The sequence below is a fragment of the Leptonychotes weddellii genome, chromosome 9, assembly GCF_054177405.1.
Source record: "Leptonychotes weddellii isolate Sample4059 chromosome 9, ASM5417740v2, whole genome shotgun sequence".
Taxonomy (NCBI): Eukaryota; Metazoa; Chordata; class Mammalia; order Carnivora; family Phocidae; genus Leptonychotes; species Leptonychotes weddellii.
Genome location: NC_138377.1, coordinates 73,140,160 through 73,158,839, shown reverse-complemented (window position 1 = coordinate 73,158,839; position 18,680 = coordinate 73,140,160). Strand labels below are relative to the sequence as shown.

The following is an 18,680-nucleotide window of genomic DNA, read 5'->3' as shown; positions in this document are numbered from 1 at the left end:
AAGCTCTCAATAGTCTTTCACTCCTCCTTGTGGACCCAGAGCAACTTGTCTCCATTGAGGCCTTTGTTCTAGCCATTCCCTGTGTCTGAAACACTGTCCCCAGATCTTTGAATGGCTGGTTCCTTTAGCTTTTGGCTCAAAGTTCTGCCCTAAGAGATTTTCCTGACCCCAACCTCTCTCTCATTTGTATCACCCTGTTGTCTTCACAGGGCTCATCATTATCTGAAGCTATTCTTACTTATTTCCTGCCTATTCCTTTAACCCAAGTTAACCCAGGAAACCAGGAACTTCGCTTATCCTGCTGTATCCTCAACCCCGGCAACAGTGTCTGGCTCAGGCGAAGAGGCCCTCAGTAAAAAACCCTTGCATGATTAAATGCTTGACTTCACAGAGGGCCTGGGGTTCAAGTTGGCTACCGGCAGAGCAGGGCCTGGAATTCAGGTCTCCTGCCTGAATCCAGAGGTGAAACCAAGACTGGACTCCAGTCCCTCTTGCGAGAGCTGGGCTCAGCCTTTATTTAGGGCACTAGCCTGGTCAGAGTAGATAGAAGGAGCGTTCAGAGGACCGCCATGGGAACTTACTATAATGATGACAGTGATAATGAAAACAACAATAACAAAGGCAGTTAATGCTTATGGAGCACTTTCTGTGTGCCAGGCACCATTCCAGATGCTAAATTAATTTACTCTTCACAACCACACTCTGAATTGGATACCGTTTTTATCACAGGCTCAGGAAACGGAAGCACTGAGCTGTTAGGTAATTTGCCCAACATACAACTGAATATACTATAGGTATACTACAGGTCTCCATCAAAGCCCTCTTTCGCGCTCCCTCGCTCCCTCACACTGACGCGAGTGAGAGAACTTCTAAGCTGCTGAAACCCCTGGCCCCCCGAAGGCCCTAAAACCGGTCAGTCTACGCGGGCGGGGAGAGGGGTGTGGCGCAGAGCGCAGGCGCTGGCGGAGGGAGAGGAGAGAACGGAGGCAGGGATTGGTGGAAGAGAGTTGAAATCTAATAGCGGAAGTCCCGCCCACTCTGGGCGAAAGCTTCCGGCTCTAATTGCTTGGGCCCTATGCTGACGCAGGGGAGCCAGCGGTGCCGGAATGGTGCTGCTGGAGAGCGAGCAGGTAAAGCCGGAGGGTCGGCTGAGGGACGGATATAGTTTGGGGCTTAGCTGGGGGGCCTCTGCCTTCTACTGCGGGAGGGACTGGGACTTGACGGGGCGAGGATTTGGGACTGCTTAACGGGGCCCGGCTTGTGTTCCAGTTCCTGACGGAGCTGACCAGACTCTTCCAGAAGTGCCGGTTGTCGGGCAGCGTGTTCATCACACTGAAGAAGTGTAAGCAGCTGTAGACGCGGCAAGGCCAGAAGGAATTTGGGAGGCCGAGCAACGCCCCGGCCGGGGTGCCCAGTGTCCCGGGGTGCCCAGTGTCGGGAACCGAGGGCGGAGTCTGTCTGCCGCGCATCCCCGCCTTCCCCCATCTTCCTCCCCCCGTACTGGGAACATTCAGGGCTGGGGGACCTGAGCATTAGGGAATGTGGCGCGTGCGACACCCCAGCATTTAGCTACCCAAGCTGGTTCTGGTTACAGTGTGCACCAATCAGAGAGGGCTTCTTGCGGGGGAGGGGGGGGTCAAGGATCCCAAACCCCCGCCACCATTAGTGAGATTTCATCTGCTTTGCAATTACTGTGTTCCCGTTGTGGAAATGGCAAGTAGTTTCCCAAGGTTTGGCCAAATTTGATGTAGTTAACAGATCTAGAGCAGTGGAGATGAATTGGGTATCGTCTTCATATCTCCTCCCTACTTATTAACGTCTTGTCTACCTGTTAACGTTGTGGCTCTGTTGACCAGGATGTTTTTCATGCAGATGATGGTCGAACTAAACCCATTCCAAGGAAAGGTTCTGTAGAGGGCTTTGAGCCCTCAGACAACAAGTGTCTGTTAAGAGCTACTGATGGGAAAAAGAAGATCAGCACTGTGGTGAGTTGGATTCCTGATAGTACAATTTTGGAGAGGGAAGACTTGAACTTAACTGAGGTTGGGCATATCTGAACCAGGTTTTTGTAAGGCTAGTAAGGGTGTAGCTCCCCAGCTGTTTCAGGATCAGGGCCACCTTTTATTACCCTAGTAGTAGGAAATTCAAGAGCAAAATTAAGTTGAAGAAGCAAAATTCTCGTTGGTTCTACTGAAGTTTTTGTGGAAATAAAATTAGCATATTAATCCTTACACATGGTGGCATTGTAAGGAGCAGTTGGCATAAATATTTGATTCTTAATTCCCTTACTGGGTTGGGCCTTCAATGAACAGTTTCTTGGTACCAGATGATTTTACTTGTAAGCTGATAATTTGCTTGAGTTTGTGGTTGACATAGCAAGCATGTAGCTGTATATTAGGCCTGCTACTGACAAACAGAGAATATGAATTTAGTCAGCAGCCCTAATGTTCCCTTTCAAGGTGGAGGTTGAATGTGGTAAAGCAATAGACTTTCTGGATTCTGAATGAATGCTTCTTTACTTTGCTGGAGCAGAACCAGATTGCTCTTCAGTCACATCAGGATAGGACATTCATGAGAATGTAGACCATAATTAGTTGATAAGTCTCCCTTTACCAGTTATCTTGAGAGGACTTTTATAGTAAAGCAAATGTAATGTGGTTTTATTTTATTTATTTTTTTAAAGATTTTATTTATTTTTTTAAAGATCTTATTTATTTATTTGGCAGAGAGTTAGAAAGAGCACAAGTAGGCAGAGCAGCAGGGAGAAGCAGGCTCTCCGCTGAGCAGGGAGCCTGACGTGGGTCCCAATCCCAGGACCCTGGGATCGTGACCTGAGCTGAAGCAGACGCTTAACGGACTGAGCCACCCAGGCACCCCAAACTTATGTGGTTTTAAAAAATGAACTTGGGTATCATGAGATGTGAAAACCTTGGGAATCTTCAGAAGTAGAATTTCTCTTGTGGTAGCTTGCATTTTGCTTAAATATGCCTGAATTAATGGAAGGTAGGTTTAAAATAAGATGAGGAGGGAGTAGTTTAAATATATCTTGCACAAAAGATTAAAATGAAGTTCTCTGACCTCTCTGGAATCCAGGGAGAAAGTCAGTGCCATGTGTATAAGAAATTTCAGAGGTGAGAAACTTAACTTCTTTAGGAGCCCCCTTCTGCCTCTTGCCCTTCTTGGTACAATTCTTATGAGGAAAAAAGTGCAGAGCTGCTTTGCTTCTTTCTCAGGCAAAGTAAAGTGGAGAAGAATAGCTGTTAGTGTATTATGACCCCTGAAGTTGGAAAGATGTATTTTAAAGATTATGATGTTGTTGGGGTGCCTGAGTGGCTCAGTTGATTAAGTGGCTGCCTTCAGCTCAGGTCATGATCCTGGGGTCCTGGGATCGAGCCCCACATCGGGCTCCCTGCTCAGCGGAGAGCCTGCTTCTCCCTCTCCCTCTGCCTTCCTCTCTGCCTACTTGCGCTCTCTCTCTATCTCTCTGTCAAATAAATAAATAAAACCTTTAAAAAAAAAAAGATTATGATGTTGTTTTAATGGGGCTTTTGAGTTATTGCCTGTGGTGAGACAGAGGATTCCTATATGGGTAATAGAGGTGCACCTTTTTTTTCTTTCCCTTTTCCAGGTGAGCTCCAAAGAAGTGAACAAGTTTCAGATGGTGAGTTTCTGGTGTTCCCTGTATGCCCTTTCTCAGGGCAAGAGTGAGCACAAAATTGAACACTGTGTCAAGAATGATATTTCTTATGTTTTGCCAGTACTTTGAGTAAAAGCTGCCAGGGTTTGATTTTTTACTTTCAACACTGGTATTGTCTTCCTTTTTAGTTTTTAAAGGTAGATTTTGCATTCAGCTTCAGATTTGTTCTATCTATAGTATAGTTAAACAAGAAGTTGCCTATAGTTTTCCCTTTTTGGTTAAAAAATGTCGGAAGCTGCTGTAATGTGAGAGTGTTTTCCTTTTACACCATTTTGCATAGGATACAAATATCCCACGGTATTACATGCTTTATCAGGTAGATAGCCTTTCTAATATTGTCTACTCTAAATTCATTGTGGAAATGGGGGCAGCTGCTCCACCGATTTGCAACTCTTCCCACTAAGTTCGTGCTGTGTGTCTTTTAGGCTTACTCAAACCTATTGAGAGCTAACATGGATGGGCTGAAGAAGAGGGACAAAAAGAGCAAGAGTAAGAAGAGCAAAGCAGCACAGTGAAGGGCACCAGATATCCTTCTTTGACCAACTAACTACCGAATTACTATTTTTCCTTTGGTTATTACTTTTGGCCACAAAGCTAGGTTTCTGGTTCCCCTATAGAAACTTTTCATGTGAGATGAGGGTCATTTTGGATGGAAGAAGGGCTGCAGTGTTTACAGGATAGTTGTAAGAAGCCAAGTTTATTTTAGAATTGGCTGATTGGTCTGTGTTGTATTGTTGTATATCCTGGGATTATAAAGTCTCTGTAGCCATCTGTGTGACGAAAAATGGATCATTAAACCTGTATTTATCTGCACTGACGATCTCTTATTTATTACTTTTCCCACCCCCTATTAATGGTTTCTGGCAATAATTACTAATTCTGGAGTGTTATGATTATGAATAGGCTTTACCCCTATGTTCTAGGTTATTGGTATTAAAACCTGACAGTTTGGGGCACAAGGATGGCTCAGTCGGTTAAGTGTCATACTTTTGGTTTCGGCTCAGGTTGTGATCTTAGGGTCGTGAGATTGAGCCCCACGTTGGGCTCCAAGCTTAGTGCAGAGTCTGCTTGATTTTCTCTGCCTCTCCCTCTCCCTGTAACCCTCTCCCCCACTCATGCAGTCTGTCTCTCTCAAATAAAATCTTTTTTTTTTTTTTAAGATTTTATTTATTTATTTGAGAGAGAGAGACACAGATTGTGAGAGCACGAGCAGGGAGAGGGAGAAACAGGCTCCCCTCTGAGAAGGGAGCCTGACATGGGGCTCAATCCCAGGACTCTCGGGTCATGACCTGAGCTGAAGGCAGATGCTTAACCAACTGAGCCACCCAGGCACCCCTCAAATAAAATCTTAAAAAAAAAAAAATGACAGTTTTATAAAAAGTTGTATTCTTCCCAACTGGCTGTATAATTTAACATCCTTGTTCCTTTTGCAAATTTGAATGCATTCTCATAGCCAAATGAGACTTTGCTTAATCACCTTAAGGATAAGCACATTACAGAATCAGCAGGAATAATGATTCCAAGTTAAATATGATACTGTATTTCTTTAAGCCCTTTGGTTGGGACATTTTCTTTTTGGGGGATGGGGGGAAGAATATTTTACTTTTTTCAAGAGCGCAGGTTGCAAGATGGGTTATTGGGTAATCTCTACTAGATTTCTTAATACCTGCATCCAAATGAAAAATTTTTTTAAAATTCCAGTATAGTTAACATACAGTGTTACAGTAAGTTTAGGTGTACAACATAGTGATTCAGCAATGCTATCGGTACTCATCAGGATAAGTGAATTTTTAATCCCCTTCAACTATTTCACCCATCTCCCCACCAACCTCCCCTCTGATAACCATCAGTTTGTTCCCTATAGTTAAGAGTCTGTTTTTTGGTTTTTCTTTGTTTTTGTTTTGTTTTGGTTTGTTTCTTAAATTCCACATATGAGTATGAGAACATGGTATATGTCTTTCTCTGACTTACTTCACTTAGCATTATACTCTAGCTCTGCCCATGTTGTTGCAAATGGTAGGATTTCATTCTTTTTTATGGCTGAGTAATACTCCACTGTGTATAGTTATACTACTTCTTTATCCACTCACCTACTGATGGACACTTGGGCTGCTTCCATAATTTGGCTGTTGTAAATAATGCTGCAATAAACCTAGGGGTGCATGTACCTTTTCAAATTAGTGTTTTTGTATTCGTTGGGTAAATTCCCAGTAGTGCAATTACTGGATCATATGGTAGTTCTTTTTTAATTTTTTGAGGAAACTCCATACTGTTTTCCACAGTAGCTGCACCAGTTTGCATTCCCACCAACAGTGCATGAGGGTTCCTTTTTCTCCACATCATTGCCAACACTTATTTCTTGTGTTTTTGATTTTAGTCATTCTGACTGGTTGGAGGTGATATATATCTCATTGTGGTTTTAATGTGCATTTCCCTGACGGGTGATGTTGAGCATTTTTAATTTGTCTTTTGGCCATCTGTATGTCTTCTTTGGAGAAATGTCTATTCATATTTTATGTCCATTTTTAATTGGATTATATGGGGTTTTTTGGTGTTATGTAAGCTCTTTATATATTTTGGATACTAACCCTTTATCTGATATGTCATTTACAAATATCTTCTCCCATTCTTTAGGTTGTCTTTTAGTTTTGTTGACTGTTACCTTTGCTGTGCAGAAGCTCTGTATTTTGATGTAGTCCCAATAGTTTATTTTTGCTTTTATTTCCCTTGCCTCGGGAGACATATCTAGAAAAATGTTGCTATGGAAAATGTCAGAGAAATTACTAGTTGTGCTCTCATCTAGGACTTTTGTGGTTTCCGGTCTCACAATTAAGGTCCTTAATCCATTTTGAGTTTATTTTTGTGTATGGTATAAGAAAGTGGTCTACTTTTCTCAACACCATTTGTTGAAGAGACTTTCCCATTACATTATCATGCCTCCTTTGTCAAAGATTAATTGACTATACAATCATGGGTTTACTTCTGGGCTCTCTATTCTCTTCCATTGATCTGTATGTCTATACGGTCCGTACTATACTGTTTTGATTACTACAGCCTTGTAAGTGTATCTTAAAATCTGAGATTATGGTATGTCCCAGCTTTTTTTGTTCTTTCTCACAATTGCTTTGGCTATTTTGGTTTCTTTTATGGTTCCATACAAATTTTAGGATTGTTCTAGTTCTATGAAAAATACTGTTTGGGGGCGCCTGGGTGGCTCAGTCGTTAAGTGTCTGCCTTCAGCTCAGGTCATGATCCTAGGGTCCTGGGATCGAGTCCCACATCTGGCTCCCTGCTCGGCAGGAAGCCTGCTTCTCCCTCTCCCACTCCCCCTGCTTGTGTTCCTGCTTTCGCTATCTCTCTCTCTCTCAAATAAATAAATAAAATCTTTAAAAAAAAAAAAAGAAAATACTGTTGGTATTTTGATAGAGATGGCATTAAATCCGTAGATTGCTTTGGGTAGTGTGGGCATCTTAACAGTATTTGTTCTTCCAATCCATAAGCATGGAATATCTTTCCATTTGTTTGTGTCATCTTCAATTTCTTTCATTAGTGTTTTATAGTTTTCAGAGTATAGGTCTTTCTTCTCCTTGGTTAAGTTTATTCCTAGGTATTTTGTTATTTTTGGTGCAATTGTAAATGGGATTGTTTTCTTAGTTTCTCTTTCTGTTAATTCATTGTTAGTGTATAGAAGTGCAACGGATTTCTGTATATTGATTTTGTATCCTGCGACCTTACTGAATTCATTAATCAGTTCTAGTAGTTTTTTGGTGGAGTCTTTAGGGTTTTCTATATATAGTAGTATCATGACATCTGCAAGTAGTGAATAAAGTTTTACTTTCTTGGGGCACTTGGGTGGCTCAGTTGCTTAAGTGTCTGCCTTCAGCTCAGGTCATGATTCCGGTGTCTTAGAATTGAGCCCAGCCCCGCATCAGGTTTCCTGCTCAGCGGGGAGCCAGCTTCTCCCCACCTCCCCCCAATGCTCATGTGCTGCTCTCTAATAAACTTAAAAAAAAAAAAAAGTTTTACTTTCTTACAAATTTGGATGCCTTTTATTTCTTTTTTTGTCTGATTGCTGTAACTGGGACTTCCAGTACTAAGTTGAATAAAAGTGGTGAGAACGGACATCCATGTCTTTTTCCTAGTCTTATAGGAAAAGCTCTCATGTTTTCACCATTGAGTATGATGTTAGGTGTGGGTTTTTCATATATGGCCTTTATTATGTTGAAGTATGTTCCCTCTAAACCTGTCTGTTGAGGATTTTTATCATGAATGGATGTTTTACTTTGTCAAATGCTTTTTCTGCATTTATTGAAATGATCATATGTTTTTTATCCATTCTCTTGTTGATGTGATGTATCACATTGGTTCATATGTGCATACTGAACCACTTTTGCATCCCAGGAATAAATCCCACTTAATCGTGGTGAATGATTTTTTTTAAATCATTATTGTTGATTCAGTTTGCTAATATTTTGTTGAGGATATTTACATCTATGTTCATTAGAGATATTGGCCTGTAGTTCTCTTTTTTTGTGGTGTTTTGTTTGTTTCGTTTAAGTTGCTCCAAGCCTAGCATGGAGCCCAGCGGGGGCTTAAACTCATGACCCAGTGATCAAGACCTGAGCTGAGATTAGGAGTCAGATGCTTAACCAACTGAGCCACCAATGTGCCCCATGTTGACTTTTTTGATTACTGATTTAATTTCATTGCTGGTAAGTGGTCTGTTCAAATTCTCTATTTCTTCCTGATTTAGTTTGGGAGGTTATATGTTTCTAAAAATGTATCCATTTCTTCTAGGTTGTCTTAATTGGTTGGCATTTAATTTTCATAGTATTGTCTTATAATCCTTTGTATTTCTGCGCGGTTATTTCTCCTCTTCCATTTCTGATTTTGGAATCCTTTTTTTTTTTTAATGAGTTTGGCTAAATGTTTATCAATTTTGTTATCTTTTCAAAGAACAAGCTCCTCATTTCATTGATCTTTTCTATTGTTTTAGTTTCTTTTTCGTTTATTTCTGCTCTAATCTTTATTATTCCTTCTTGGTTTGGGGTTTTGTTTATTCTTTCTAGCTCCTTTAGGTGTAAGCTTAGGTTATTTGAGAATTTTCTTGCTTTTTGATGTAGACCTGTATTGCTGTAAACTTCCCACTTACAACTGCTTTTGCCACACTCTGAAGATTTTGGACCATTATATTTTCACTTTCATTTGTTTCCATGTATTTTTTTGTTTCCTTTTTGATTTTGTGGGTGACCCATTCACTGTTGAGTAGCATGTTATTTAGCTTCCATGTATTTGTGCTCTTTCCAGATTTTTTTTCTTTTTTTTTTAAAGATCTTATTTATTTGGCAGAGAGAGAGAGAGAGCACAAGCAGGGGGAGCAGCAGGCAGAGGGAGAAGCAGGCTCCCTGCTGAGCAGGGAGCCTGATGCAGGGCTCGATCCCAGGACCCTGGTGTCATGACCTGAGCCGAAGGCAGATGCTTAACCCACTGAGCCACCCAGGCGCCCCTCTTTCCAGGAAGATTTTATCTTGTTGAGTTCTAGTAACATAGCATTGTGATTGGAAAAGATGCATGGTATAACTTATTTGTTGAGGCTTGTTTTGTGGCCTAATATGTGATCGCTTCTGGAGAGTGTTCCATGTGCACTTGAGCAGAATGTGTATTTTGGTGTTTTAGGATGGAATGGTCGGAATATATCTGTTAGATCCATCTTGTCCAGTGTATCATTCAAAACCAGTTTCCTTGATTTTCTGTTTGGATGATCTGTTAATATAAGTGGGGTGTTAAAGTCCCCTACTGTTACTGTATTACTCTTGATTACTTCCTTTGTTATTACCTGCTCTTTGTATTTGGGTGCTTCCATGTTGGGTGCATAGTTTTGTTACATCCTTTTGTTGGATTGTCCGTTTATTATTATGTAGTGCCCCTCTTCATCTCGTTAAAGTCTTTTTTTTTAAGATTTTATTTATTTATTTGACAGAGAGAGCACAAGCACAGGGAGCAACAGAGGGAGAGGGAGAAGTAGGCTCCCCACACTGTGCAGGGAGCCCGACGTGGGGCTCAATCCCAGGACCCTGGGATCATGACCCTGAGCCGAAAGCAGACGCCTAACCAACTGAGCCACCCAGGTGCCCCATGATTTTATTTGAGAGAGAGAGAGAGACTGCGGGGTTGTGGGGAGGGACAGAGGCAGAGAGGGAGGGAGCGAGAATCCCAAGAAGACTATGTGCTGAGCACAGAGCCCAGCACGGGGCTCCATCTAATGACCCTGAGATCACGACCTGAGCCGAAACCAAGAGTCAGACACTTAATAACCCAGGTGTGACCCAGGTGCCCTAATATTCTTTGTTTTAAAGTCTATTTTGTCCCATGTAAGGATTGCAAACCTCCCCCCCCCCCCGCTTTGTTTTCACTTCCATTTGTATAAGTGCTTTTCCATCCCTTCACTTTCAACCTGCAGGTGTCTGGGACTGAAATGAGTGTCTTGTAGGCAGCATGTTGATGGGTCTTGCTTTTTTATCCATCTATCACCCTTTGTCTTTTGATTAATCCATTTGCAAAGTAATTATTGATAGTTACATACTTACTGCCATTTTGTTACTTACTTTTATTTAAATTCGAGTTAGTTGGGGCGCCTGGGTGGCTCAGTCATTAAGCGTCTGCCTTCGGCTCAGGTCATGATCCCAGGGTCCTGGGATCGAGCCCCACATAACGCTCCCTGCTCAGCGGGAAGCCTGCTTCTCCCTCTCCCACTCCCCCTGCTTGTGTTCCCTCTCTCGCTGTCTGTCTGTCAAATAAATAAAAGCTTAGAAAAAAAAAAAGAGTTACTTATGGTTTGGGGCACCTGGGTGGCTCAGTCGGTTAAGTGTCTGCCTTTGGCTCAGGTCATGATCCTGGAGTCTGGGGATTCAGCCCCACGTCAGCCTCCCTGTTTAGCAGGGAGTCGGCTTCTCCCTCTCCTGCCCTTCCCCCCACTTGTGCTCACCGTCTCTCAAATAAAAAAAATCTTCTTTAAAAAAGTCACTTATGACAAACAATGAATCATGGAACACTTCATCTAAAACTAATGATGTAATGTATGGGGATTAACATAAGAATAAAAAAAAAAGTCACTTATGGTTTGCCTCCTGTTTTTATTTTTCCTTCCCTTCCCCTATGTTCATGTGTTTGGTTTCTTAAATTCCACATATGAATGAAATCATGTATTTGTCTTTCTCTGACTTGACTTAGCATCCTACACTCTAGTTCCATCCAGTGTTGCAAATGGCAAGGTTTCATTCTTTTTGATGACTAATACCCTGTTGTGTATATATACCATATCTTCTTCATTCAAAAGTTGATGGAAATTTGGGTTCTTTCCATAATTTGGCTATGGTTGATAGTGCTGCTATAAACATTGGGGTGCGTATGCCCCTTCAAATCAGCGTTTTTGAACCCTTTGGATAAATACCTAGTAGTGCAATTGCTGGGTCGAAGTGTAGTTCTATTTTTAACTATTTTTTTTTTAAAGATTTATTTATTTGACAGAGAGAGACACAGCGAGAGAGGGAACACAAGCAGGGGAAGTGGGAGAGGGAGAAGCAGGCTTCCTGCCGAGCAGGGAGCCCGATGCAGGGCTCGATCCCAGGACCCTGGGACCACGACCTGAGCTGAAGGCCGATGTTTAACGACTGAGCCACCCAGGTGCCCCTATTTTTAACTATTTGAGGAACCTCCATACTGTTTTCCAGAGTGGCTACACCAGTTTGCATTCCCACCAACAGTGCAGAAGTGTTCTTTTTCTGCATCCTTGCCAACATGTGTTGTTTCCTGAGTTGTTAATTTTAGCCATTTTGACTTGTGTGAGGTAGTATCACACTGTGGTTTTGATTTGTATTTCCCTGATGATGAGTGATGTTGAACATTTTTTCATGTGTCTGTTAGTCCTTTGTGTGTCGTCTTTGGAGAAATGTCTGTTCATGTCTTCTGTACATTTCTTAACTGGATTATTTTTGGGGTGTTAATTTTGATGAGTTCTTTATAGATTCTGGATACTAGCCCTTTCTCCAGTATGTCATATGCAAATATCTTCTCCCAGTCCGTTGGTTGCCTTTTAGTTTTGTTGCTTGTTTCCTTCATTGTACAGAAGCTTTTTATCCTGATGAGGTCCCAATAGTTCATTTTTGCTTTTGTTTCCCTTGCCTCTGGAGATGTGTCTAGTAAGAAGTTGCTATGGCTGAGGTCAAAGACTTTGCTCCCTGGTATGTCCTCTAGTATTTTGATGGTTTCCTGTCTTACATTTAGGTCTTTCAACCATTTTGAATTTATTTTTGTGTATGGTTTTGTTACTTATTTTATGGTTGTTTTTGTAGTTCTTGGTTTCTTTCCTCTCTTGCGCTCTTCTCTCATGTTTTTGCAGGCTTTCCTTAGTGATATTCTTTTCTCTGTTTTTTGCCTATCTATTACTGGTTTTTGATTTGTGGTTACCATTAGGTTAGTATCTAACCTCTTGAGTATATAGCAATCTATATTAAGTTGACGTTCACTTAAGTTTGAACCCATTCTTTATTCCTCTCCCTACCACAATTCTAGGTATGTGGCGTCATACTTTACATCCTTTTTTGCTGTTTCTCCCTTGATTAATTTTTACAGATATACTTAATTGCTTTGGTGCTTCCTACTTTTCTTGTGCCTGTTATGATTTTTCCTGTCCACTGAGTCCTCTTTAACACTTCTTGTAGGGCTGATTCAGTGGTCATGAATTCCTTTAACTTTTGAGAAACTCTTTATCCAGCAAGGCTATCATTCAGAATAGAAGAGAGAGAGTATTCTTGGCTGCAGGCTTTTTTCTTTAAGCACTTTGAATTTATCACGGCACTCCCTTCTGCTCAAAGTTTCTGCTGAAAAATTAGCTGATAGCTTTACAAGGGTATGTAAGTGTTTTCTCTTGCTTTAAAATTCTCTTCATTACTACTTTGTGTCTTGATGTGGATCTTTTTGGGTTGACTTGTTGGGGGTGGTTTGGGCATTTCCTTAGTCATTAGAATTAAGGGAAAAACATGGCTATTGTCTTGTGTTCTAGCTCCACAAAACCTTCAGAGTTAAGAGATTTGCAACTTAAAAGCAGCAGATATATGAAAGCATTTATTATGTTCAAAAAGATAAATTTATGTATTATACATGAAAAACTTACAAAGCTCAACTTTGTAGGACAGCTTCTTACAATGTAAAGTTAAAATTACAATAACTGTACAGCATTTCGTAGTATAAGTTCCTGTCTTAGAACAAGATAACGACCATTCTTTAGGATTAAAATAAGATCCGGTAGTAGTCATCTCTGTAGCTGTACAGGAATAGCACAGACACCCTGCGAAAGAGTGAAGGTAAGATCAGTATACTGGGTGGTGAACAAAGTTAAAAACAAGTTATTTTTAGAACACTTAACTGTAAGAGTTTAGTTTAAAAAAAGATGGAAGGCTAGTGACTGAAAAAAATGACATGTTACAGAAGCTTTGACTGGCACGGGGTCTGTATGTAAGGCCCTACATAAGGGGAACCCCGGTCACCTCACAGGTTTTCTGGTCGCCTTTGAAGCAGATGGCAACATGAATGACCGGCATTCTGACAAGAGGACCTGCAGCAAAGCAGTCACAGCAGTTCCCTTTCATGCAGACACTGCTAGGAGTTACCTGGGTGATGAAAATTTTAAGTGGGACAGCTACTCCTGGCAATGCTGTGTTTTGTTATTGACAAATTGTGACTGTGATTCATAGTCCTGAACAAGATTTACTGATATCAAGTGCAGTTCTGACATAATGGTTTATCAGCCATCAAACCTCAACAAGACAATAAAATGTGTCACTTTAAACCCCTTGAATTTTAACCCATATTGAAACCTGCACTACTTTAGCAGTAACTTACTTTTTTTCCACTTTGATCTTATAAATTTCATCACAGACTAATTTGAGGTATCTCTGCTTTGGCAGGCGTGACAGCAGCTGCTTCACGGTTGTGTTAAATGCCTGTGCGTCAGCATCCCACTGGGAAAAAAGAGATAAGACTTGGTAACAGTTACTAATGTTTATTAACTGGCTTTTCCTGGGTCACTGATGAAATGCCAGTGCCATCCCCCCGTGTACTGAAAATAAAATCAGTTATAGATAGAAGTGGTGGGGCGACTGCTGGGGTTCTTCCTTTGAAGCATCAATTTTCTTTACAGCAAGACTCCTTATTAGATCCTGATTAGCAAAGCTGCAGCCGCAGTGTGCTACTGTGACTTTAGACCAGTTATTTCTGCCCATTCATTTTGTGGAAAATGGAAATAACACCTCTGTGTGCCTCCATCTGAGTGGCTCATAAAGCAGTAATAGCCAGCACAGTGGTATATATGCTTATTTACAAGACCACAATAGAAAATGTATGAAATGTTACTTCGGGGGCAAAGTTCATCTATTTCATCTAATTTAATTGAAATGCTCTGGATAGACAAAGTATTCTTTAATAGGATGTTAAAAAATCCTCTGCAGCTGTGATTATAATTCATTATCTTTGCTATTAAGAATGCTTATTCACGCAGCATGAACACTACATCAAAAACTAATGAAGTACTGTACGGTGACTAACATAATAAAAAAAAATGCTTATTCAAATTTTATAAAGTTACTAGGCTATTTGATAAGAAGGCTACCCATTAAGAACTTTTTAAATCCAGTATGGTTAACACGCAGTATTATTAGTTTCAGGTGTACAATACAGTGATTCAGTAATTCTGTGTATTTACTCCCTGTTCATCATGAGAAGTGTACTCTTTAATCCCCATCACCTATTTACCTATCCCCCCACCCACCTCCCTTCTGGAAATCATCAGTTTATTCTCTATAGTTAAGAGTGTTTCTTGGTTTGTCTTTTTATTCCTTTGCTCATGTTGTTTCTTAAATTCCACATATGAGTGAAATCATATGGTATTTGTCTTTCTCTGGCTTATTCCACTTAGCATTCTAGTCTCTAGCTCCAACCATGTTGTTGCAAATGGCAGGATTTCATTCTTTTTTATGGCTGAATAATTTTCCATTGTGTGTGTATATATTTGTGTGTGTGTATATATATATGTGTGTATGTGTATACACACACCCATCCCCACATCTTTATCCATTCATTTATCAGTGGACATCTGGGCTGCTTCCATAATTTGGCTATTGTAAATAATGCTGCTATAAACATAGGGGTGCGTGTATCTCTTTGAATTAGTGTTTTGTATTTTTTGAGTAAATACCCAGTAGTGCAATTACTGAATTGTAGAGTAGCTCCATTTTTAACTTTTTGAGAAACCTCCATACTATTTTCCACAGTATTTGCACCAGTTTGCATTCCCACCAACAGTGCACTAGGGTTCCTATTTATTTCTCCACATCCTCTCCAACACTTGTTGTTTCTTGTGTTGTTGATTTTAGCCATTCTGACAGATGTGAAGTGATATCCCATTGTAATTTTGATTTGTATCTCCCTGATGAGGAGTGATGTTGAACATCTTTTCATATGTCTGTTGGCCATCTGTATCCTTTCATGTCTTCTGCCCATTTTTAATTGGATTATTTGTTTTCTGTGCTACCCATTAAAAATTTTTATATAATGACCTCAGTTTTTACAAAAATATCTTCCATATAGTTCTAGATCTATATAAGCTTCCCTAGTTGAAATGAAGGTCTGAGGCAGCATTGTATAGTAGTTAGGAATACAGATTCCCCTAGCCTGCCTAAGTTCAAATCCTGGCTCTGCTAGCATTACTAGTAGGTTGACCTTGAGTAAGATATTTAACGTCTCTTCCATACTCCATAAAATGTAAAATGCTTTGGCTTCTGTTTATCTATATAATGGGCATAACGGTAGCTACCTCTCGAGGTTGTTACGATTATGCTTAGAGCAAGGCCTGCCAGAGCCTGACACACAATAAATGTACAAGGTGTTAAAATAATCTCTGAAACTTAGAAGTCACTAGAAAAGTATGATTCTCTCAAAATCTGATTTAGTAATATCTATGTCACATAAAAGGAACATTAATTAAATTCCTGGAACTACCCAAAAGTATCACTAAGAAAATAATGCCATTTTCAGTTATGTTTTGGCAAATTAACAGCAAAGCTTTGGAATTTTAAAGGCCACAATGCACAAGAGCTCATCTTGCTTACCTCTAATGATAAAAACTGTAAGATTGTTTCTTTGGGTAGATCCACCTGTTGATACACAAAGATGTATTGTCATCTGTCAGGGGACCTAGGCAGCACATACTGACTTGTCACAATAGTGTCACCCTGGATGGAGCAACATGCAGCCGGGCTTGCAGAGTCTGGGACGCTACTGTGCTCTATCAAATCAGGCACACGTACGTGAACCACGGAGAGGTAAGAAGATGTCAACACTGGTGAACAGATACCCTCAGAGGCTTGATGCTGCTGCCATACTCCATGTATTTTTAATAAGGCAAAAGTCTGAAGCATTTTAGAAAAATGGTGATTTTGGTTTTTACTCACCCTGCCCCCCATCTTTCAGAGGAAGAAAACAGGAGAAACAAATACAAAACCTTTCATTTTCTCCCCAGTTTTTACAGATTTAGATTACATGTGGTTCACATCAGTGATAAAAGGCCTGCATCCCCATACTGTGCACAGGGAGCAAAAATGCCCTGACCTCTGAGGAAATGACTTTGATGACAGGGACACAGGCAGTCCTCAAAACGTTAAAGAGAGCAACTTACAGCCAAAATTTCAATTTCACTGCTTTTCTGATGTAAGTTGGCAAGGGAGGTCTGAAGTCGTGTTTGTACCTAAACAAGAAGACGACTTGTCAGAATTCAAAACCTGTCAACACAAACCATCTTTCTTGCCATTTTATTTCCTATTGTAGTAAACAATCATGAGTGACAAACTAAGGCCTAGAAGGGCTCCCAAAGATTATCTAAGGACTTGAAAAGATGAGTGCCCAGCCTCTCCTGATCTCGAGATTTTATAGCCTGATTTTAGATTTTATTTATTTATTTGACAGAGACAGCTAGAAAGGGAACACAAGCAGGGGTAGTGGGAGAGGGAGAAGCAGGCTCCTGGCTGAGCAGGGAGCCCGATGCGGGGCTCGATCCCAGGACCCTGGGATCATGACCTGAGCCGAAGGCAGACGCTTAACGACTGAGCCACCCCGGCGCCCCTATAGCCTGTTTTGATAATTTAATAACCCACCTACTTATTTCTTTATAATTTGAAATGACACCTAAAACCTCAGAGCACTGAAACTGCATGTGGAAGCATGGGGATTTTGGTATTAAGCTAAATTTGGAAAAAGGGGAAGGTGACATCAATGAGGACATGGAACTGAAATATGGTAATAGATGAATGCAGCAGAAAGATGTCAAAATAAGTTGCCATCCACTATACTGAGAAACAGCTAGGAGTGCATACAAAAATGAGGTAACTTAATCTTCTGTATTTCAATCTAATCACATTTATTTTAAAGATTTATTTATTTATTAGAGAGAGAGAGAGAAGCAGACTCTGCTGAGTGTGGTGCCTGGCTTGGGGCTTGATCTCAAACCCCGAGATCATGACTTGAGCTGAAATCAAGAGTCAGGAAACAACCGACTGAGCTACGCAGGTGCCCCTCTAATCCCATTTCTAAATAATGACTGCTCTAACACCCTCTTGCCAAGTGAGGCCAGTGTCCTGACTGAGCTCATTAGCTGGAGGATTGCCCTGATCTTTCCTCCCTATTTAAATCCTTCAGGGATCCCCCCTCCAGGAAACCTTCATCTATCATCCAAGCAGACACTGATCTCCACCCTGCCCCTATGTCCAACACTCACCTTCAGTGTATCTAATTCAGCATTCTGTTATTGCTCTTCTGTTGTTCTCTAACTGTATACTACATATGCTTCTAAGGTTAAAAGCTCTTTGAGGATTGGGGGGCCTGGTGGCTCAGATGGTTAAGCGTCTGTCTTCGGCTTGGGTCATGATCCCAGGGTTCTGGGATCAAGCCCCACATTAGGCTCCTGGCTGGGCAGGGAGCCTGCTTCTCCCTCTCCCTCTCCCCCTGCTCATGATCTCTCTCTCTCTCTGGATCTCTGTGTCTCAAATGAACAAATAAAATCTTAAGGAAAAAAAAAAAAACTCTGAGGATTGGGGCCATGCCATATGTCTTTTAAATTTTACGTGGCATTTCACACAGAATCAGGTAGATAGCAAATACCAAAAACATGTATGCAGGGAGAAACCTGCCTCAAGTCTTGGAATAGATCTCTTCTGCTTTGTTAGAACAGAAACAAAGCAACCCTGTCTGCCATTAGATCCAGATCAGAAAGTCTTTGTTTATATCTAGTAATTCTTTTTTTTTTTTTTTTTTATATATCTAGTAATTCTGACAGTAGGTACTTCTAGGTGCCCATAATGTACACGGACGCCTCTTTAGAGGACAAATGGGACAGAATCCTAACACCAGAGAGATGCTTAAATTTTCAGAAGCCACCAAGTTAAGGAAGTGGGAAGAAAACTCTTTCCAGGAAACCGTTTCTTATCTTCTTTCCTGTTTTCTTCCTCCTTTGTAGCTTGACATTAGAAAGCCGAGGAAAGTGTGTACCTGAGTTTCATACCGCCGCCTAGTGTTGGCTGACAGCTTCTCTGGGGCTATCACACTCACAATGGGAACAACTGCTGCTCCGTGGATTTCAAACAAACCTGAAACAGAGAGTTGAAGAATTTATGGTCTTGGGACCACAGAGACGGCAGAGATGTAGAATCCACTCTGGTGTGATTCTATGGGCTAGATTCTGTCTGGGCTGTTTTCCATCTCTGCAACTAGCTGCACTTGACCTTGAGGAACCCAGAACCCTAACACCCAGCAGTTTTAGTGCTTCTGTCGACTCCCAGCCTTCTCTCAGGTGGAAGTGGGGGTGGAAGGTGACGAAAGCATAGGGAGGCTATATGAGTCACCAAAACCTCATGAACCTAAGGGAAAAAAAAAAAAA

At 41.0% G+C, this 18,680-nt stretch overlaps 2 protein-coding genes across 2 annotated transcripts in view; one reads left to right on the top strand and one right to left on the bottom strand.

Moving 5' to 3' along the window:
• The first annotated feature begins 1,026 nt into the window (after positions 1 to 1,026).
• SRP14 (signal recognition particle 14) lies at positions 1,027 to 4,510 on the top strand. The gene is made up of 5 exons (XM_006742019.2): positions 1,027 to 1,130; positions 1,270 to 1,342; positions 1,873 to 1,985; positions 3,629 to 3,661; positions 4,123 to 4,510. Exons 1-5 carry the CDS (start codon positions 1,107 to 1,109, stop codon positions 4,210 to 4,212), a joined length of 333 nt encoding a protein of 110 aa, XP_006742082.1. The 5' UTR covers positions 1,027 to 1,106; the 3' UTR covers positions 4,213 to 4,510.
• An 8,297-nt stretch (positions 4,511 to 12,807) lies between these two features.
• The window catches only part of EIF2AK4 (eukaryotic translation initiation factor 2 alpha kinase 4), an 87,982-nt gene continuing 82,109 nt past the window's right edge, over positions 12,808 to 18,680 (bottom strand). Inside the window, exons 30-34 of the mRNA XM_081831847.1 lie at positions 18,293 to 18,410; positions 16,428 to 16,496; positions 15,862 to 15,906; positions 13,598 to 13,716; positions 12,808 to 13,043 (exon numbers count right to left, since the gene is read on the bottom strand). Coding sequence (XP_081687973.1) covers positions 12,986 to 13,043; positions 13,598 to 13,716; positions 15,862 to 15,906; positions 16,428 to 16,496; positions 18,293 to 18,410 — 409 coding nt within the window. The 3' untranslated portion in view covers positions 12,808 to 12,985. The remainder of the gene's footprint in view (positions 13,044 to 13,597; positions 13,717 to 15,861; positions 15,907 to 16,427; positions 16,497 to 18,292; positions 18,411 to 18,680) is intronic.

Coding starts and splice junctions, on each gene's coding strand:
- SRP14 (XM_006742019.2), top strand. CDS start 1,107: ATGGTGCTGCTGGAGAGCGAGCAG. Junction 1,343..1,872: donor GTTCATCACACTGAAGAAGT/GTAAGCAGCTGT, acceptor TTTTTCATGCAG/ATGATGGTCGAACTAAACCC. Junction 3,662..4,122: donor AAGTGAACAAGTTTCAGATG/GTGAGTTTCTGG, acceptor TGTGTCTTTTAG/GCTTACTCAAACCTATTGAG.